The following is a 20,772-nucleotide window of genomic DNA, read 5'->3' as shown; positions in this document are numbered from 1 at the left end:
TACTTCAGTAATATCATGCATTAATTTCACCAATTGCATTACACATTAAGTGATAAAACAGGAACATGCATTTTCAAAGAATCAAACATGCTGTATACATTAATTTAATTGTTCCGCATGCAATCCGGAAATTGTATTTGTCATCAATGTCAAAATGGAAAATAGGAATTTCACTTAATGTATAACACATTCAGTGCAGACCACCAGGAAAACAAGCATGCACAGGATAGAATGCAAGAAAACTGAATAATACCACCCATCGAACTAGTCTTCAGTCCATCATCTTCTGTCATCGAGCAGTCCATCATCATCTGTTATCATCTGCTGGTCATCATCATCGGGTGGTCCATCATCATCTGTCATCGTCGGCTGGTCCATCATCATCTGTCATCGTCGGCTGGTCCATCATCATCTGTCATCGTCTGCTGGTCATCGTCATCGGGTGGTCCATCATCATCTGTCATCGTCGGCTGGTCCATCATCATCTGAAATGATTCATTTCTTAACATCTGAAATGACATGAAACAAGCTCACCTATGGTATGTTACCTGCATGAGCTCCACCAACATCATCTTCACCACGATGCTCATTGTACATGCGAATACAAAATTTTCATGCATTTTCGAAATTACATGCAAATTTAGCAAGATTTAACGCATGCATTCATTCAAAAATGGGATAGACATTTAACACTCGACCATTATACCCCCTTTTTAATCACAACATGCATCTCTTTTTTTGTGTGCTCCAAGAGCAATATTTTGCCTATGCCAGACTAGGTCAGTCGAGCATACAGAAAGTATAAATGACCCGGGCCCCTGATCACTTATACTTACTCATTACTCCTGACAAAACATGCAAGATATAACCAAGGGTTGGGATCTGAACTGCATGCAATCCAAAAATTGAAAATTAAAAACAGAGGAGCCTCAAATGTCTGGAAATATCATAAAATGTTTGGTTTGATTTTGATTTCATAAAATGTCTGGTTTGAATTTAATTTTAGATTTTGTATTTGCATGCAAAATGGTAGCATTTCTCCATCATCACAACTAAAATGAATAAATGAAAGAGTGATAATAAGTACTGTATAAGCACAATATCTACGTACCTATCTATCCATACTTCTGATGGTAGTATATGTTAATATACCATAGGAAATAGGAATATACAGAATTATTCAGGGTGTTCTAATAAGTAACCAAAAATAGGTGTCTCTTATGTTGCTTTATTGTGTTCATTTCAAATGAAAAAAACACTCAGTAAAAAACAAGGTAGAGAAAATGTAAAATACAAATGAAAAATACAAGTTTTGTAAAATACAAATCAGTTTTTAAAAATTTAAAAGTTAAAACGATAATGTTGTGACGTTATTACCGAAAAGGTCTATTACACACTTGCTGATTATTAACTGGCTTTGTGTGGGTAAAAAACGATTTATAGGGTGCTGTCATTTGGCCTTGTTTATATAATGTCATTTGGGGTTTTTAAACGCCACTTTTTCATCTTTTTAACACACCAAGTAAATTTTAGTTAAATATTCTTAATCTAATTTGCCTGAATGAACACCGGCAAATGGAACGAAGCACATGCGAATTCACATTTTTACGGGATCAAATAGCAGAAGGCGTGATTTAAATCAAACGCATTTAAATGAATTAACATAATATATCAATTCCTTATTGCAGTGATATCACTTGCAAACGTCCATTATCTATCGTATAGATATAAATGCCGCGTGCTTCAAGGCCTTCTTTTAAAAAGAAGACGGCGAGCGGCGAGATTGAAGCCCCGCACGGCGGCCCCAATACACCAAAAAATACCTAATACTTCTGCAAATTGATACGAATACTCAGGCAGAACTACTTTATGTTTGCTTACAATATAAGAAAGCTTCAAAAACTGAACAATATGATCTAAAACTAAAAGTTAAACGGCGGCGACTATACAACAGTTGAAAAAGACACCGGCGTTGCAAACACGCACATGCATGGAAACTCGCTAGAAACGCTGAAAATTTGGACCTAATTCTTCTGCAAATTTATACGAATACTCAGACAGAACTAATTTATCCTTGCTTACAATATAAGAAAGCTTTAAAAACTAAACAAAATGTCCTAAAAGTTGAACGGCGGCGACCACAAAGTTGAAAAACACCGGCGTTGCAAACACGTACGGAAACTCGCTAAAATTAAAAACGCTGAAAATGTGGACCTAATTCTTCTGTAAATTGGTACGAATACTCAGACAGAACTACTTTATCTTTGCTTACAATATAAGAAAGCTTGAAAAACTAAACAATATGATCTAAAAGTTAAACGGTGGCGACTACAAGTCTACAACAGTTTAAAAAAGAACACCAGCACCGCGGCGTCGCAAAAACACGCACAAGTAACTTCGCTAGAAACGCTGAAAATTTGGACCTAATTCTTCTGCAGATTTATACGAATTCACAGACAGAACTACTTTATCTTTGCTTACAATATAAGAAAGCTTGAAAAACTAAACAATATGATCTAAAAGTTAAACGGTGGCGACTACAAAGTTTGAAAAACAACCGGCGTGCAAAAACACGCACGGTAACTCGCTAGAAACGCTGAAAATTTGGACCTAATTCTTCTGCAGATTTATACGAATTCACAGACAGAACTACTTTATCTTTGCTTACAATATAAGAAAGCTTTAAAAACTAAACAATATGATCTAAAAGTTGAACGGCGGCGACTACAAAGTTGAAAAACACCGGCGTTGCAAACACGCACGGAAACTCGCTAGAAACGCTGAAAATTTGGACCTAATTCTTCTGCAAATTTATACGAATACTCAGACAGAACTACTTTATCTTTGTTTACAATATAAGAAAGCTTTAAAAACTAAACAATATGATCTAAAAGTTGAACGGCGGCGACTACAAAGTTGAAAAACACCGGCGTTGCAAACACGTACGGAAACTCGCTAGAAACGCTGAAAATTTGGACCTAATTCTTCTGCAAATTTATACGAATACTCAGACAGAACTAATTTATCTTTGCTTACAATATAAGAAAGCTTTAAAAACTAAACAATATGATCTAAAAGTTGAACGGCGGCGACTACAAAGTTGAAAAACACCGGCGTTGCAAACACGCACGGAAACTCGCTAGAACACTGAAAATTTGGACGTAATTCTTCTGCAAATTTATACGAATACTCAGACAGAACTAATTTATCTTTGCTTACAATACAAGAAAGTTTCAAAAACTAAACAATATGCTCTAAAAGTTAAACGGCGGCGACTACAACAGTTGAAAAAAACAACGGCGTCGCAACATGGAAACTCGATAGAAAAACTGAAACTTTGGACCTAATTCTTCTGCAAATTAGTAGAAATCGTTACGAATACTATGCTGAAGCTATTCTAGCTTTGCTTACAACAAAGGAAACTTAAAAAATCAAAACAAAATGCTCTAAACGGCGGCGCCTAGTGTGAAAACACGTGCAAGCGGAACGCACAATACGCTCAAAAATTAGACTTATTATTGACACTTATTGACTTAATAATTGACACTTATTGGTACGAATACTAAAGGCAGAACAATTCTAGCTTTGCTGATAAACGTTTTAGTTATATAATTAACAGATAAAACACAATAATACATACTGTACAACTCACGAACATTGAATCCAGCTTTCGTCAACGGATTTCGGCCTAAAATGAAATAGACAAAAAAGTGTTTAATAACTATTTAAGTATTTAAAACAGTGTTTGAATAATAACTTCGTTCTTTTTATGCAGAGTATTCAGAGATATACACACCTGGTTTTCTTTTCTTGCAACGAAGAGCGAATTTCCTTGCCACTGCATCGTCCACATGGTCTTGAAAACTGACTGTCAATCACTCAATCTGTCAAAAACTGTCACATGACCAAAACTGCAACTTGTGATTGGCTAATTTGGTCACACCACATTGCCCACAATGCAATAGACCACTGACCTGTATTTATTATGGACCAGTGAATTCAATTCTTTATCTGGACCATTGAACTATATAAGATATCTTATATAGTTCAATGATCTGGACTAACCTGTTTTTGAGTGGGATAGTTACTGTAACACTTATTTACTGCGAACGAAGGAAACATTAGTTTTGTCAAAGTGAGGCCAGATTTTAATACCATTGAGGGGGTATATATCCCTGTTGATATAAACCATGGGACATAGGGGACACATTAGTAACACCCAAGCATTGCTTTTGGGCAATGAATAAATAGCATTTGGTAAAAATACATACTGAATCTTTGATGATCTGAATAGAAATGGATGGATATGATTATTCACTGTCCTAACCTCCCTACCCTTCAACCTGATAAACTCAAAAGTTGCCTCACACTATACAAACCAAAAAGACGGTGTATTTAATTATCAATGCAGTGCTAATTATTTCAGAGTGACATGACAATTTTAGTAGTCCAACTTTTCAATGACACATAATTGTCCTGCAACATGTGCTAGTGATTTCACATGGTCTTCAAAGGTATAATGTATTTGAGTCAATTTTGCTATGATGCCCATAGTAATCAATCTGCAATAGTCAAAAAGACTATTGACTGTTTCATCTCTACCAATTTAATATAACCCTAAGTGAAAAGTTAAGAACTTTGCATTGAGCAATTAATGTATTGTATTCAAGTTGACCATGCAGGCTAGCAGTAAAATGGGAGACACTAATCATCTTTCTTGGCATAAGTCTTAAACAGTTCTTCAACTTCCTTTTCAAAATAATCTGCTAGTAGTTTGGGTTCTGGAAAAACTGAGGTGTCAGCTTTGATATTCAGCCTAATTGTATCAGCATAACTAAATATGGCAGTAGAAACACCAGTACCACCAATCAAAGGAGGCCATACCATCAGGCTTACAACTTCATTACCCCCAATCACCATCTTGTTGAGTGGCCCAGGTACATTAGACATAATCAGGCAACAGTGACGATTTAAAGAATTCACAGTAAATCTTCCCAGAAACTCTGGTAGGTTTGCCAACACAGTGTTGAATATAAAACCAAATACCAGAAAATCTGAACTGTTTTTAATTGCATCCATTCTTTTCATTGATTCATGAATTCGTTCATGTACAGACTCCTTGCTCACAGGCAGGTTAAATATGACACCAGTGCTGTTGTTCTCCAGGGGAATGTTTTCTTTCAAAAGCAAAGATGGTGGACGAGTATTAATACTCACTGCTATTTGGACATCTTCAGAGCACTGGCCTGTAGTTGTTTTTATGTATCTTCGTACAGCTCCAGCCAGGCAACCTGTTACAACATCATTTATAGTTGCACCTGAAACATCATAAGATATACTGGGTTTCAGTACAATTAATTTATGTTGGTATAATGGATTTGGTCCAGAATCTGACTCTTACCTATCCTTGTTTTGACCTCTTTAATCTTTGGCAAACTGATTGCTGCAGTCCATGCCACCTTCTGTTCTCCCACAATGTTGACTGATCTTGGAAACGGGTTTTTTGCAGATGATAATGCAACAGTCAATAGACTTAATGGACCAGTAAATATTCCATGAAGGACACGTTTAAATGCACTACTTTCATACTTCTTAATGGACTTCTCACTTGGTTTAAGTAACACTGGTTTATCATCCATTATTTTACTAAACACACCAACCAAAGAAATACCATCTCCAATAATATGGTGGCCACAAGTGTAAAATGCAAAAAGGCCATCAATTTTCATTGGGATGACCACAACTTGCCAAGGAGATATGTCTCTTGGAAGTGGCTTACTTGCAATTTCTCCAAATAATTTTGCAAGCTCCTCCTCATCAGCAGGACGGTCACCCTCATAGGTGATAATGTGATGGCTGAGATCAAAATTATCCTCATCAGCCCAAACATACCTGCCATATTTTTTAACAATCTTTTGCCTTAGTCTCTTGTAGCTTGGATGGCCATCATTCATTATAACACGATCATGAAATAATTCCCTAAGTTTTTCAACATCTGGTTTCCCTTTGACCATGAACAGACAAATGCTATAGTTCCTGTTATGTTCAGATTCATGCATAAAGGGTACATCCTCACTTGCCAATAGTTTTCCAATGCGATTATACAAAATCCAAGCTGCGACTGCCCATTTAAATACATTGAATACAAATAAAAAAGGCAAAGCAATTGAGGCAAAGACAAGCCAGAATGCTAATGCTATTATACAAAAAAATATATGGAGTATAGTTGGGGGAGATTGCTCATTGTACTTTTGGTATAAATTCATTTCAACCTTTGTATTGTTCAACAGAGCCTAAAAAAATAAAAAAAAATTAGAACATTTTGCACTAGGGAAATCTTCCGGTTATTTTACAGCCAATATGGGTGGCATCAGGACACATGTAACAATATACTATATAAATATTATATTTCATACATTATTAGGTAACCAGCTGTGATTAATTGAGTTCTTACTAAACGTGCTATCTGACCTTACAACTTTCAGTTGTGTATCAACTGTCCTTGTTGACAGCACTGCGAAATCTCATCAAATCAAGCTGTATGAGGCCCGTGATTTCAGCCTAGATTTTGCTCAAATTTATTGAATAATCGAACTCAAACGAATATTAAAGCCACTTTTAAACAATAAAAGAAACTCATTGATTACAACATAACGTAGTAAATTCCAATGGAATATTAATGAAAACAAAAAACTCAACTTTGGGTAATTCATAGTATATGTACGAATCGTAGCATAAAGACACGACGTTACAAGAATTAACAAATTGATGGGGAAAAGACAAATCTTAAGAATACTTAGGCTAAAGAAGGCACCACAAACTGGGAAAAACATATTGCCTTGGGCCATCTTTCAATAACATCGACAGACACACATGTTCTTATTAATATAAAATATTATGTCTCAATGTTTAATTCAAACACAATTTAGAGGGCTTTCTGTGACTGAAAAACAATGTACTTATAACAATGACTTACCCAATCTTAGGGTACTGCGAAAACAACGTGGTCAATCTCTCGTCGAATATTCTATTTTTTTAATAAACCTCCTTCCACAGATCCGTTGGCGACACACTGACACTGCACGTATAATCCCAAATTATGACGCGACGAAACTAAACAATCCGTTTCCGCGGTAAACGTGTTCGCTCGATTGTGAAATTTACGTGGATGGATTAAAAAATATGAATTGCAAATGATATAGTACACGTCAAAAACACCTCCACTATAAACACCTCCGTTTCTTGGGAGCATCTACCAGAAAAGACGACGGGACAAAGTTCAATCATCCAATATACTAATTATTCCTTTGCAAAGTTTGTTTCTGATTTGCCGTTTGTTTTAACTTAAACTATTTCAATACTTTTAGCACAATGCTGTTTATTGTTTTGTCAAACATACAAGCCACAACCTGTCCATTACTACACAATATTTTTTGACATTACTTTCATTACTTGCATATTATAAAAGTCATCAAAATACACCCTGGTAATCCCCCCCGTCGGGCTCTAAGTATCCGGTATATTCCCTCCTGTAAAAGAAGGTAGGGATGGACGTGCAGAAAGACAGGCGCGGTTGACGATGCAAAGTTAACAAAATATATTACCAAAATATTATATTTTGTGATAAAAATGCCAAATACTAAATATTACTATAAAATTCTACTTGTAAATATTCCACTGTTCCGTCTTCCAGGATTACGTACGATCAGTATGCTTGATAAGTATTTATTCAAATGCTCTACGTTAGACTACTCACTACTTCGTGGTTTCGTAACGAGTTTAGAAAATGACCACATAAATAAAGCTACGTACAACAGCACATTGTTCGAGAGGTATGCATAAGCATTACAACGCTTTTGCAAGCCGTCTATTGAAAAACACTTCATGGATGTGATTAGATCAACTATAGCAGCTCAGGTTAAGATCAGGACTGTTTTACTGAAGAGAGTAGAAACGGGATACATTAAACATCCAAAAAGATATGTCTGACGTTTGAAGACACAGCATTTGTTCATTTGTTGCTCAATCTTTTGCTCATGTTTATTTATGTAAAGACACACGCCCATGCACGAGAAAAAATAACACTTTTTTGCGCAATCAAGCAATCATTCAATGTCGTGAAATCATGTCGTGATGTCATGAAATATTACTAGTCGTTTAGAAGCAAGATAAAGTTGGAACTTGGAAAGATCTGCAGCAATGAAGTGTTCTGAATAAGACGACGTTTCTCGAACCCTCGGCGTTTTCCTCATGAGTTTCAAACCTTATCTATCGACAATGACGTCGAATACAATACATCACAGATGTCATTATATATAAGCAATAATTTTATTCTTTCCTATCGTTTTTATCTTTCTAAATATAATTTACTAAAATTTCAACCCTGGTTATTCATTTGTCCATTCCATAGGAATAAATAACTAATATACGAATGGGACTTCGAAATATAAAAAAATCATTTTTTTATCATTTCATTTTTGTATGGATATTGAAAGCAGGTGTTTTCTTGTCTAAAGTTTTTAATGAACCACCGTGCAAAAAGGGAGAAAAACGAAGCGTTAATTAGAGCTTGAAACAACCATGTTCTGGCATTTGTCCATACAAGAAATTAAAAATTGACTAACGTAAGTACGCATAATTGGATCACGACAAACCTTCGTCAGCAGTTGTCATAGCAACGAGATCTTCCATCTCTTTGGTAAAATGATCCATAAGAATCATTGGATCTGAGATGACAGCGGTGTCGACTTTCACAGAGACTCTAACCTTACCAGCGTAGCTAAATACGGCGACAGATATCCCGGTATCACTGATGAGAGGCGGCCACACCATTGCAGATTCTACGACGTTTCCTGCAAGTTGTAAAAAAATCCGCTCCGATATCACAAATACAAGAATTTGAATTAAATTACCACCCACACTGGACCACCACGTTTGAGATATCTTTCTCAGACAGTTCAGACACAAACCTGGACAGCTAATTGTGGAAGACTACCTACACTAGACTACCACGTTTGAGATATCTTTCTCAGGTAGTTCAGACACAAACCACCACAGCTTTAATATACTACCTACATGGCACCACTATACGTTTCCTTACCTACTAGTTCCAACTGGTTGAGCGGTCCTGGAACATTACTCATCACCAAACAACAACATCGGTTGATAAAAAGGTTTGCAATTCGCCCTAGGAAGGCGGGGACGAACGCAATTGCATATTTAAAGAGAAAGGCAAACACGATGTGCTCTGTTGAACTCTTGATAAAATCCATGCGATGTTTAGTGGCCTTAATGCGTTCAGGCAGAGTAGGCGTAGATACAGGTAAACTAAAGAACACACCAGAACTATTGTTTTCCAGAGGCACTTGACCCTCGGTGATGCTCGTTATTGATCGGCTGTTTATCGTGAGTGCAATCTGTAAATCCGAATGAGTATTCATTCCTGCGTTAGTCAGGTAACGTCGCATTGCTCCAGCCAGACAACCAGTTAGCACGTCATTAACCGTTGCGCCTAAAAATTACGAAAGAAATTAAGGATCATCTCTTATTGATGCAGTGTTACTACAGGAGGAAACCTAAACTAAACTAACTTTATTTATTCTGGATAACTGTATCAGTTCTAAACTGCTCTTCCTATAGGTCCAGTAAGGATCATCTCTTATTGATCTAGTGTTACTACAGGAGAAAACCTAAACTAAACTAACTTTATTTATACTGGATAGTTCTATCAGTTCTAAACTGTTCTTCCTAGAGGTCAAGTAAGGATCATCTCTTATTGATCCAGTGTTACTACAGGAGGAAACTTTATTTACACTGGATAACTCGATCTTTTAATTGTTACTACATGAGGAAAACTGTTGTCTTTGACTTGATTGAGGTGAAATAGTAAAGCACTTGCCAGTTGCCACTGCACTAATAACTCAAAACTTACCAAATTTATTCTTGCATCTTTTAATGTCATCCATGTGGAATGGTTTTGTCCACGCGACTTTAACTTTTCCAAACGAGTCTTTGCGACGTCGAAATGGGTTTTCAGTCGACGAAAAAATTAAAGCAAGCAAAACTAATGGTCCTGTGTAAATGGCCCGAAGAATCCGCCAAGAACTGCTCACGACGGGCCTTTTAACACTCGGGGTTACGAGGACTGGTTTGTTATCAACCACTTTGGCGAACAGAGCTACCAGAGAAAATCCATCGCCGATCGTGTGATGAATTCTGACGCACATTGCAAACGTTTTTGCGCCTGATTTCTTCCCGTGCGGTATGATAATTAACTGCCAAGGTGAGATGTGATTTGGCATACTCTGGTTGACAAGTTCACTGTAACATCCAGCCAATTCTTCATCGTTGACTGGTGTCTTCCCCTTATACATAAATATATGCTTTCGTACGTCAAAATTCTCTTCGTCTCGTCGAATATATCGCCCCATTTTGTAATGCACGCATTGCTTTAAACGTATGTAGCTTTCTTCGGTGCCTTGCAAAATTTTCTTGCAGAACGCTTTCCGCAAAACACGTACGCTTAGATTCCCCTTGACAGTGAACAGACAAGTTATGAAGTTACGAGCGTCCCTTTCCTGTGCAAACGGCACGTCTTTCGTAGAAAGGATTTGGCCCATTTTCCAAAACAGGATCCAAATCGCCGCTGCCCATTGGGAGAATAGAAAAACCAACCATATTGGTAAAGCAACTGAAGCAACAGGTAGAGAAAGAATGATTGCAAGGATACACAATGCAGAGTGGATTATTGTCGACTGTAAATCTTGTGTTAAGATCTTGTAGACATTCATCATCAAGTTTCCTGGTCACCAATTCAATTACCTTGAAGAAATATAATTATGACTTGTGAAGAATAAGTTGCAGATATAGATCGGTCAAGATTGCAAATACACGTCCCTCGATGGTGATCTATTTTGGACTGAAACATGGAAACTGTACAATAATTCATACTAACTTTTACCACGGATATACATTGTAATAAATCTGCAATCAGAAATCAGTTCATCTTCAAAAATCATCAATCAGAAATCATGTTCAAACAGGTGCCTTATACCATTTCTCCCAGCTGACAACATGTAGTTATTTAACTCATTTTAAACAATACGAACGCAGATTGTTTTAATTTCCCTCCCTCAGAGATCAGGCATCATACGACATGAAAATGTTGCGTGAGTATACCACGTGATGGTCACATGTTACGACACCAGGATAAATTGATATGCAACATTTTTAAGGGCGTTTAGGGATGTTTGCCAGAAAGATAATTTAAAAGTTCAAGGTTAGAACAATTACTATAGAATTTTAGTATTAAAATGAGCTGTCATCATTAATGTGTACCTTATTACAGGGCGTGATGTCATAGCAATCGGCTTGAATGAAGATCATTTGAAGGTGCTTTAAATTTAAGGGTGGCTTAGGTCATGATCAGAACATAAAAGAACATTAAATGGTCAGTTGCTGGTTATAGTAGAAATATAACTGACATTTTATTGCATCTAAGCGAGTTGCACACGTCCGAAGATTGAATTGCAATAGAGTTTCGGACCTTAAACCAGACGAGGTACTCAAGAGTGATAATTTTATAACAAGTGGTGTTGTTCTGACCTTGGACTGCCAAAATAAACGACCCTCAAGGCATAAAACCTCTCACGTTACGAGGTTTGGGAAACACGATAAACTGATATATTCCAAAACCTTGCAACAAATCTCTGCATTGCTTAATTCGAATCTTCGCACAGGTCTTAAAAAAGTACGATTTAAAAAGGTTCACAAAAATTGCCCAACCTTTCAGGTCTAGGCATGTCGAAGCTGTTACATAAATAATTATCATTTACTGCGCGCTGGCAGGAAATGTATGAACCTATAGAAAGCCTCTAAATATACCAACTCAAAAACTCGTGGAGTGGTCAATGCATGGCTTTCACTTGAAACGACAAAGATATATTCCCCATAATTATTCAAATAAAATATCAACAATCCCTGCTCTATCTTCCACAATATCGTGAATCTACATACGCCTCAGCAATTAATCAAACAGTGGTTTACTTACATTATCACAAAAGTCTAATTAAATAGATTAATTGAGGCACTAACCTGTGAAATGTAACATTCAGTGTTTACCAGAGAATCGCGAATACACCGGGTTCTTCTGAAAGACACAAGTCCAGTCCTAGCGGTCAGTTCCTAGGGGTGATGAAAATTTCAAAGAGATCTTTATTTTACTGTGCTTTGCTGGGTGCAGATTTCCTTAAATCATCAAGATAAACAGCAGGCGCTCCGTCCCGTTCACCTGCGGAGAATGCAATGAAGAATGTAATAGGACACGCTGGTATTGTATGTTTTCACCAAGAGATCTGACCTCTAATAACCTTATCATGACAGAGTGAAAGTTCATCTTTAATTCCGCGTGTTTTGTCGTCTGCACTAAACTGTCCTGGTATGACTAAAATATATCAGCTGGATTAATAAAAGTAAGTTCTGATTCATGATTTGTATTGGTCAGCTTGTAATAAGCAAAGGAAATGAAATGCAGTTGACTTTTATTGAATACTATAAAGTTATTATATTTCATATTTAAGTTATTTTAAAGCTATGACACCAATTTCAATGGTGAACGCTTTGTAGCTACCTCATAATCTAAAGCTTAAATCAACGACCTTATACTTGGCTTATAAGAGCTTTGTAATTTAAGTAATATAATTAAAGTATATTTTGTGTCCACAGAAAGATCTTTTACAGGTTTCCCCGTTCAGCTTGTTCCAGCTCTATTGCTTCAAACAAACTCTTGAAGTTGCCAGCTCCAAATCCCTGAACAGAATTAGGTTATTTAGGGACTGTTTACAAGGAGCGAGTTATCCAAGCTAGGCAAGGAAAAAAGCGCATCACAACAAAGGCGTAACCTGATTAGTTTTTCATTATATGCGTTTTTTACCTCGCCTAGCCGGGATAACTCGCTGCATGTAAACAGTCCCTTATAGTAATATAAAAGCTTCGACAACAGTCGACATTTCATACGTCAGAAGTGAATTTGATCCAACAAAATTGGATCGTGTAAACAGATTTACGGGCTCTGTGTCAGTGTCAGACTGCATGACTGGATTAAGCCATTACTTCGAGGCTAAACACTATAAGATGTATAACACCAAATAGGCAAGCATGGTTAATTTTGAAGAAATAAAGACATGATACCTGGTGATTATGTCTTTGAATAACCTCCAAAAACAATGTTGGTCGGTCCTCAACAGGTTTTGAGAAGATCTGAAGAAGATAGCCATTCTCATCGAAATCAATGAGAACGTTCAGTTTCTCAATCGTCTCCATGTTCTCCTGGATTTTGGTCCGGGAGGATTTGAGTCGTTCCTTCAAGATGGCATAGTAAGATTTTGGAATGGACAGAAACCGCATTCCTCTTTCCTTCAAGTTTACAATCTGAGTGAAAGAAAGTAAAAAGTTTGCGTTCGCTGTTACAGAGCTAGTACAGAAACATCGCTAAGATTAATTTCTATATCGATTCCTTACTGCATAAAGTTATCGGCAAAGACGGGAAATTCACAAAGATTTCTAGTGACTTACGGTAGTGAGTATGTCACTCGTATTAAGTGCGATGTGTTGAACTCCTGCACTGCCATAATAATCAACAAATTCCTGGATTTGACTTTTTCTTTTTCCATCAGCTGGTTCGTTGATTGGCATTTTTACTGTTTCTTCGTAATTCGCAATCACAGTTGATCTCAGAGAGCTGTAGCCAGTGTGGATCTATAGAAAAAAGCGAAACTCGGATAGTGCAGTGAAGTTGTCGACTTGAAAAAAGAAACAGCAGTTTGTGGGTTTTTACGTTTGGATACGTAGACCTGGCTTAATGTATAAGATGGGTCTCAACCGTCTGGTTGGCTTTCCCTGTCTTTTGAGGGTACAACGCCGTGTCTTCCTGGCTTGCTATAAACTAAGGTCTAGTCTTAGACACAACTAACTATATTAACACTTGGTCTTGGAACGTTTGTCTGTTAACTTTAGGTCAATGATTTGTCGTAGGTAGAGTCAGGCAGACCGTATACACTCAAAACGAGTGAACCAATTGGTTTAATAACTGCCAAATAATATTGCGCATTCAAAAAGATAATTCAAACAACGATCGATCAGTACCAAGTTGGTTGAAATCGTACGTCTAGAAAGTCAAACTCTCTTACCTGGGAGTCATCAACAGACCAGAATCTATGGAATTGCAGTGTCTTTGTATACCTAAGATTAGAATAAATCACCGACTTAGTTTAGCGCCATTCAACAAATAAAATACAACAATGATAGAGTTACCATTCAGTAACTGGGACCATCTCTCTGTCAGGAACATTTCCAACAATATGATCAATGAAATTGAGTTCAATGGGAGGCCTGTAACATAAAGTCTCTTATTTTATATTATATTTTGAAAATTTTGAAAACTCTAGATTTCCCAAAATGAGAAATCCAACTTACAATGTTTTAAGAAGTGGATCTTCAAATGTTGGTTCCTTGTAACCAGGCAAAAAGAGACCCTTGTAATCCTTTCTCTCAACAAATGTGTGACACACTTCTCCATACTAAAAAAAACAGAAAATATATGAGTTTACATGCTTATGCCAAGCTTCATTGATTCTGCTGTAATATACCTCTTTCAATATGCTTGAATGAACTCTAAGAAACAGTCTAAATTTTCTCTCTCTCTCTTATTTTAACAACTTTGACATAACACATTATATTATAAACATGGACATACTGTCTGTATGGATGCAAAGATCACTTTGCCATTCTCGTCTTCCTCCTCCCATGGTTCCTTGACAACTTTAGCTCCACGATTCACAGCCGCCTTAGAGAAAGATGGAAGAATCATAGCCATGCATGAATGCAAACAACAAAATACATGCCAATTATGTAACAAAAAAGTCTAACTTCATCATTCAAGAAAATTAAATTAAATTCTTACTTCAAAAATCCCAACACAATTTTCAACATTGAATGCAACATCTTTTACACCATCACCATGTTTTGTCAAATGGGCACCCATAACTAAAATATTTATTATATTTTTTGTATATATTCTTTGACAAAATAAATCAAATACATTCAAATTAATTACCTTCTGATGTGACTCCTGTGGGATTTAGAGGAGACTGCAGAACAAATACAACCTACAAAAATTTTCTTGTTAATAAAAACATCAACTTGAAGGATTTTGAAACAATTTTCAATGTTCACACCTTGTTCAGTTGTAAAGCATATGATACAATCTCCCTTGATCCTGTTTCCAAGCCTTTGTAGCCAATTGTTTTAAATCCAAATCGTGTGGTGTAAAATGAAGCTGCCTGATGATAAGTTGTAGTGAAAAAATAAGTGAAATATTACATTATAAACAACCACAATAAGCAATTTTGCTTGGCAAGAAAATTGTCTGGCAAACACAAAATTACCTGCTTTGCATTTCCAACCCAAAATGTGACATGGTCAAATGCCAGGAATCTCCCAACATCCGGCTATAAAATGAAACAGCTTCTATTGTGATTGAAATTTATGAAAACAAACTTTTCTATTTTTCGTGGTTCTTGGTATTGACGTTACCACGAAACGAGATATCGTGTAAGCTATGTGGATTAATTCTGCTCAAACAGCTCCTTGGAATTAAAGCACAGCAAATTGCTTTGTTAAATTTACTAAAAAATTGTTGGAAAATGAATGATTCAGACCATATTAGTCAATGTAGCTACTTTGCATTCGAATTGTATAGTTCCATCATGCTAAAAATGTACAGTTTCATCACTCTAAGTGTAGTGGAATGTCCTTCTTGTTTGATTAAAATGTTCCAGGAAAAATGGGTTTGGAATATCGACAATCTAAACAACAGGATCGTAGCTGCCTGTAAAGGCAATATAGTCACTAAAATCACGTACAGAACTCAATTTCACTACAAGTCAAATCCAATGAATATCATAAGTATATTACATTATTATAAATATGAAACGTGGACATGAAAAATTTCTGAGATTCAGCTATTTTCTTTTTTTGATGTTTCACTTTTAACAAAGATCCATTTACACAATACACAAACCATAAAAAACAATATTTCAAAACGTCTTTTATTTGAAGATTAAGTCCTCATTTTCACTAATAATGGCCTTGGAAAATACAAATTCCTATTTATGCAATGTATCCATTTCATACCTTTGGTCCTTTATCGGTGTACGTCGTCTAAAATGAAAGAAAACGGCCATTATCACTTTAAATCTTTGCAAGCAACACGATTGAAGTAATTAAAACAACTTACCATTGTCTTTCAGAATTTTTTAGAGCAAAGTCGTGTAATTGCTCTTGAAACAAACGAAATCGACAGAACAAAAAATTATGCGACCGACCTGAACCAAGTCCAACAACGAAGTGAACCTTTGGGCTTTGGGGGGCAGTCCAGAGGGTGTGTCAGTCAGTCAGGGGAACCTGTTTCGTTGGAAACGTTACCACAGGAACAAGAATATCAAATTATCAACTGCAGGAATAGAAATTACGAGAACTACAGCATTTTCAGCAGCTGTTGGAACTACTTGAATTCCGCGAACAACATGAATGTTAATAATTAATTGCAAATTTTAGGGGGAAATGATGAAATAACTCAGCTTAATTAGTAGATTCAAATGATAAATTGTGACAATTATACTACACGTGCACGTGCGAACATACAGAGACAAGTCATCGCTTGTAAATCTGATTCTAAACAGAGATAATTCGCTTTCCTACCTGGTCTAGTTTCATTTCAGGGAGTCTTGTATATTGCTCGTGAAAATTCTGTAGGATACGGTTATACGTCAGAAACCTAAACAAATATAAGCATTGATTTGCCCTGAAACATTGCAAAGTAAACAATAAAATTGATTATAACATTGGTTTGCAGAAATGTTTTGTGACAAATTTGGGTAAATCGGTCTCAAAACGCGAGACATAACATTCAGGTTTGCAGAACAACCCCTGGAAGTGAGGGTGTCGTGTGTCACTGTTGACTGTTCTGATCCTGCTGGATTAGCTGGAACGTGGTTTCAGAGAAAAGAATAATCTGAGAAAGCCTGCATGTGATCCACGCGTGACTGAAGTCATGTTTGACCCTCACATGATACCAGCTATGATCTATTCCCAGAATCATGTCTCCATTGTCTCATTCCAAGGATTCAAATATAATATAATAATCTCCTCTAATCCCAACAATATTTTCACTTCAGGTTGCCTTCTGCATGACCATTCTCTTTTCCATTCAGCATTTCAGTAAAGACTGTAAAGTTAGGTCTAGTGGAAAGTCAAGATATGTTAAATATGTTTGTAGCCTTTAGTTAAATAACTCAACAAAATTACTGATTTTTTTATAGAAATATATATTAAGGTTACTTTATATTGTCTTTCATGAGCTTAACACAAGCATAACATGAGCAATAACATGAGCAATAACATAACTAATAACAGAACTATTCACCAATACAATATCTTTTACAAATATACACTAAACTATATACAGTGTAAGTCTGTGTTTCTTGTTGAAGTTTATATTGCTAAATTTGAATCTTGGCTTTCTCATTCAGCTTTATCCTTAGTTATTTTCAAGTATGCCATCTGAAATCATAGAGAAAATTAGCTATTAGTTAGATGCAAATGAAAAATTCACAGATATACAACAAACATACCTTTTTAGAAGGTAGGATGCAATGCAAATCACTATTTTTGGCTTCTTCAACCAAGAAATTGACCTCATTCTCAGTTAATGATGAAGGAAACACAATTTCACTCTGTTGGTTATCTGCTAGGAAATCACTGGAAAGATAAATAATCAGCAATTATAAAGGGTTCTTCATATACAGAGTTTACTTAGAAATATGAAGGGATGAAGTCTTTAGAATAAAAACATACTGCAATCTCTTCATCATGAGAGATTTAACTTCGTCTGAAATTTGGGTTGGAGGTTTTTCATCTGGTTTAGGATCAATATTTTCTTTCACTGAGCTCTCTGAGGTTTTAAACAATGATTTAGGATTATCAGACGGCTATATTGTTACATGATTCAAATAAGAGGCAAATGTCAGCCAATATATTGGTATACCTGGAAACATGTAATATAACTTGAATCATACCTGGGGTTCCTGGCTTGGTTGCAGGAAACATCCTCCTGCACATTTGTTGTTCAGTTCTTTTCCACCTTTGCACATCCCTTTTTAAAGAACATAACAGAGTAACAAATAGAATGAACAAGTGTATAAAGAGCATTTTGAGATTTTCTCTTACCTGTCTAACTTTTGCATTGCATCTCTGATATCCGGGTTGTTTGGTTCTTGCCTCTGGGCTCGTAAAAACCACTCACGTGCCTTGCCAAAGTCCCCTTCTTTTTGAAAACCTTGGGCAACTCTGTAAATAGCTTTGATGTTCTTTGGATCAATGTCTAGAGCCTAGAAACAGGCAGGTAAATATGGGCTAAATTGAGTAGTATATTTGTGCTGAGCAGTTCTACCAGTTCAAAACTGCATTGTACTTGTAAAGATCATCTCCTATTGATCAATTGGGATATTATCTCTTACTATAGGAGGAAATCTAGTAAACTAAACTGACAAAATTGAATAAAAAACTTTCTTACTTTTCTTCCAAACTTTTTTGCACGAGCACCCTGACCTAGTTTCAGAGCGCACAATGAAGCATTAATATACAGCGCTAACAAAGAAATGTTCATTTCCCTCTCTTCCCTTTCATCTTTAACACGACACATTTCCAGAAGTTGGATTCCCTGGAATATAAAATGTGCCTCATACAGAGATTGTCAATGTCAAAAACAAATTTAGGCAAAAAATGACAGTTCATTCATCATTTATCACTGTATTAAACATAGCCAAAAAATGACCTACGTATAGTCATAAGGTAAATTATTAGCAACCTTGTCATATTTCTTGATAGATTGGTAAAACTCGTTACGCAGGAATAAATCATTTCCAGTCTGCAATTAAAATATTTTAAGAGCAAGAAGAATCAGTTACCTGGGAAGATAAACCCAAAGAAAATACATGTTTTTTAAAAATAAAACAATATTTTTACATACTTCTTTAAAAGACTGTGCTACCTCATGAATACTTTCAAAAGAGGCTTTATTTCTTTCTTCCTAAATTACAAAGATTATGATGGACAGAGTACTTTAATTAATATCAAAACAATTAAATAATAATTCATCCTCAAGCTTACAGGTGGAAATTCGGAAAACTCATCTGATGCAGCCTGGTCCACAAAACTGACAAGCTCAATTTCAAACAACACTAGAAATAAATCAATTTAAATAAGTAAATAAAAAAATTAAATGATGTTACAAAATCTAGGATAAAGAGATTGTAATTGGTGTTCATTACCACTTGTATTTGGAGGGATTCTGGGTGGGCAACCCATTTCTTTGAAAGCATAATTTGGAGAGAATAAATACTGTGAAATTTCGCCTTTTCTCATTGTTCTCAAGGCAATATCGAATCCGGCAATCACGCCTAGACAAGATAAATTGCATTAGAAGAATTTGACAATTTTCTATATTTATTTTTAGCAAGTAACTGAAACAGAAATGGTTTGACTATTTAACTTACTTTCTCCAAGTTTCATTTGCTGTTGTCTATTTCTTAGTCTAGTTGAGTCAAAAGGTTCATCCTGGTATTCCAAATAACTGTTATAGTGAAGACGACAAATTGCACCAGGTGAGACAACTGCACCAGTTCCTTTCTTGACAACCTTTTTGTAAACACCTTCATCATTTGTTATTGGAACCATCTTCTCTTTAAGAAGGGCAAATGGTGACTAGAAATTGATTACATTTTAGTTAGTTAAGATAGTCTTAAATGAGATGAACATTGATGATGATCATTATGGTGTTTTACAGAGTACATATCTACCTTGTCCTGGTCTTCATCAGCATCAGTTGCTCCATCAATAACCTCAGCATTTAACAATGGAAATAATTCTTCAGTATCAAAAAAAACTTGAGATGCATCATCTTCAACTGTTGGAAAATAAAATAAAAATATTTTGTCTGTTAATAGGACTGCATGGTGGCTGGACGTTTTATAACTTTTATTCAGCATGATCAGTGTTGATCACAATCTTATTACCATCTTCTTTGTATTTTTCTTTAACCTCAAAGTCAATGCCACTTTCAATCTCACTGGTTTGAAAGCCATCTTTCAGGATTACATTTGGTCTCTGAGTATTAAAAGAAAGTATTCATTGATCTACCATGACTATATATACTTTGACACGTGTTTAAAATATTCTTGATGTATTTACATTTAAACTCACATCATAGGCAGCTCTAGTAAATAACTCCTCTTCAACTGAATCGATTCCGTCCATTTTGGCCAGGAAAATAATTCCCTTTCTCCAACTTCTTCTACAAGTTATTAAAATTAAAATGAACCATTAGGAAATAGGAATGAATGTCCAAAACACGTGGCTAGGCTGTTATAAACAAATGCGCACGAGAGCCTGGGAGCCAATCTCTCATAAATCCCGTATTTCTTTTCGACAAATAAATCTCAGTAAACAAAATTTCATTTTGTAAACACTTTGATATTTGCAAATTTGAGGTATAAAATTAGCCGTAAATGCTTTATATTGCAAGTATGTACATTTCACATCCAATAAGAACACATTATTTAATTTAAAAGTGGATATTCCCCTAGTTTTTAGAGTACGAATTCATCGAAATCTCCGACATATTTTTCTCGTCCGGAAAAAAGTTCCGGGGACGAA

At 35.8% G+C, this 20,772-nt stretch overlaps 4 protein-coding genes across 5 annotated transcripts; all 4 read right to left on the bottom strand.

Annotated features, from left to right (window-relative positions):
• Nucleotides 1–4,081: 4,081 nt before the first annotated feature.
• Nucleotides 4,082–7,205, bottom strand: LOC114538228 (probable diacyglycerol O-acyltransferase tgs1). The gene is made up of 3 exons (XM_028559377.1): nucleotides 6,977–7,205; nucleotides 5,402–6,293; nucleotides 4,082–5,318 (listed from the first exon to the last, which is right to left on the bottom strand). The coding sequence occupies exons 2-3, from the start codon at nucleotides 6,264–6,266 to the stop codon at nucleotides 4,705–4,707; spliced, it is 1,479 nt and encodes a 492-aa protein (XP_028415178.1). The 5' UTR covers nucleotides 6,267–6,293; nucleotides 6,977–7,205; the 3' UTR covers nucleotides 4,082–4,704.
• A 295-nt stretch (nucleotides 7,206–7,500) lies between these two features.
• LOC114538227 (putative diacyglycerol O-acyltransferase MT1809) lies at nucleotides 7,501–12,423 on the bottom strand. Of its 2 annotated transcripts, none has more exons than XM_028559375.1 (4): nucleotides 12,094–12,423; nucleotides 9,932–10,821; nucleotides 9,101–9,511; nucleotides 7,501–8,852 (listed from the first exon to the last, which is right to left on the bottom strand). In XM_028559375.1, the coding sequence occupies exons 2-4, from the start codon at nucleotides 10,791–10,793 to the stop codon at nucleotides 8,644–8,646; spliced, it is 1,482 nt and encodes a 493-aa protein (XP_028415176.1). In that variant the 5' UTR covers nucleotides 10,794–10,821; nucleotides 12,094–12,423; the 3' UTR covers nucleotides 7,501–8,643. The 2 variants fall into 2 exon arrangements, with proteins under 2 accessions (XP_028415176.1, XP_028415177.1); XM_028559376.1 differs by lacking the exon at nucleotides 12,094–12,423 and adding an exon at nucleotides 10,955–11,205.
• Nucleotides 12,424–12,596: 173 nt separating this feature from the next.
• LOC114538229 (4-hydroxyphenylpyruvate dioxygenase-like) lies at nucleotides 12,597–16,498 on the bottom strand. Its single transcript, XM_028559378.1, has 13 exons — nucleotides 16,295–16,498; nucleotides 16,192–16,218; nucleotides 15,444–15,506; nucleotides 15,234–15,338; nucleotides 15,113–15,164; nucleotides 14,960–15,042; nucleotides 14,753–14,842; nucleotides 14,473–14,576; nucleotides 14,311–14,388; nucleotides 14,187–14,238; nucleotides 13,573–13,755; nucleotides 13,189–13,428; nucleotides 12,597–12,807 (listed from the first exon to the last, which is right to left on the bottom strand). The coding sequence occupies exons 1-13, from the start codon at nucleotides 16,295–16,297 to the stop codon at nucleotides 12,733–12,735; spliced, it is 1,155 nt and encodes a 384-aa protein (XP_028415179.1). The 5' UTR covers nucleotides 16,298–16,498; the 3' UTR covers nucleotides 12,597–12,732.
• Nucleotides 16,499–17,409: 911 nt separating this feature from the next.
• Nucleotides 17,410–20,675, bottom strand: LOC114538225 (inactive peptidyl-prolyl cis-trans isomerase FKBP6-like). Its single transcript, XM_028559373.1, has 14 exons — nucleotides 20,320–20,675; nucleotides 20,133–20,223; nucleotides 19,917–20,023; nucleotides 19,614–19,821; nucleotides 19,389–19,517; nucleotides 19,228–19,298; nucleotides 19,088–19,147; nucleotides 18,926–18,985; nucleotides 18,632–18,778; nucleotides 18,286–18,446; nucleotides 18,135–18,211; nucleotides 17,914–18,010; nucleotides 17,691–17,817; nucleotides 17,410–17,619 (listed from the first exon to the last, which is right to left on the bottom strand). The coding sequence occupies exons 1-14, from the start codon at nucleotides 20,371–20,373 to the stop codon at nucleotides 17,581–17,583; spliced, it is 1,428 nt and encodes a 475-aa protein (XP_028415174.1). The 5' UTR covers nucleotides 20,374–20,675; the 3' UTR covers nucleotides 17,410–17,580.
• Between the last annotated feature and the right edge of the window lie 97 nt (nucleotides 20,676–20,772).

This window comes from Dendronephthya gigantea, unplaced genomic scaffold (assembly GCF_004324835.1).
Source record: "Dendronephthya gigantea isolate DGI-Jeju-01 unplaced genomic scaffold, DenGig_1.0 000178F, whole genome shotgun sequence".
Lineage (NCBI taxonomy): Eukaryota > Metazoa > Cnidaria > Anthozoa > Malacalcyonacea > Nephtheidae > Dendronephthya > Dendronephthya gigantea.
The sequence above is the reverse complement of the archived record's forward strand: the minus strand, read 5'-3'. Positions and strand labels throughout refer to the sequence as shown.

Coding starts and splice junctions, on each gene's coding strand:
- LOC114538228 (XM_028559377.1), bottom strand. CDS start 6,266: ATGAATTTATACCAAAAGTACAATGAGCAATCTCCCCCAACTATACTC. Junction 5,319..5,401: donor AGAGGTCAAAACAAGGATAG/GTAAGAGTCAGA, acceptor ATGATGTTTCAG/GTGCAACTATAAATGATGTT.
- LOC114538227 (XM_028559375.1), bottom strand. CDS start 10,793: ATGATGAATGTCTACAAGATCTTAACACAAGATTTACAGTCGACAATA. Junction 9,512..9,931: donor AAGATGCAAGAATAAATTTG/GTAAGTTTTGAG, acceptor CGTAATTTTTAG/GCGCAACGGTTAATGACGTG. Junction 8,853..9,100: donor CAACCAGTTGGAACTAGTAG/GTAAGGAAACGT, acceptor TACAACTTGCAG/GAAACGTCGTAGAATCTGCA.
- LOC114538225 (XM_028559373.1), bottom strand. CDS start 20,373: ATGGACGGAATCGATTCAGTTGAAGAGGAGTTATTTACTAGAGCTGCC. Junction 20,024..20,132: donor AGAAAAATACAAAGAAGATG/GTAATAAGATTG, acceptor ATTTTCCAACAG/TTGAAGATGATGCATCTCAA. Junction 18,447..18,631: donor CAAAAAAGTTTGGAAGAAAA/GTAAGAAAGTTT, acceptor GCCTGTTTCTAG/GCTCTAGACATTGATCCAAA.
- LOC114538229 (XM_028559378.1), bottom strand. Junction 15,043..15,112: donor CACAGGAGTCACATCAGAAG/GTAATTAATTTG, acceptor TAAATATTTTAG/TTATGGGTGCCCATTTGACA. Junction 14,389..14,472: donor GATCCACTTCTTAAAACATT/GTAAGTTGGATT, acceptor TTTATGTTACAG/GCCTCCCATTGAACTCAATT.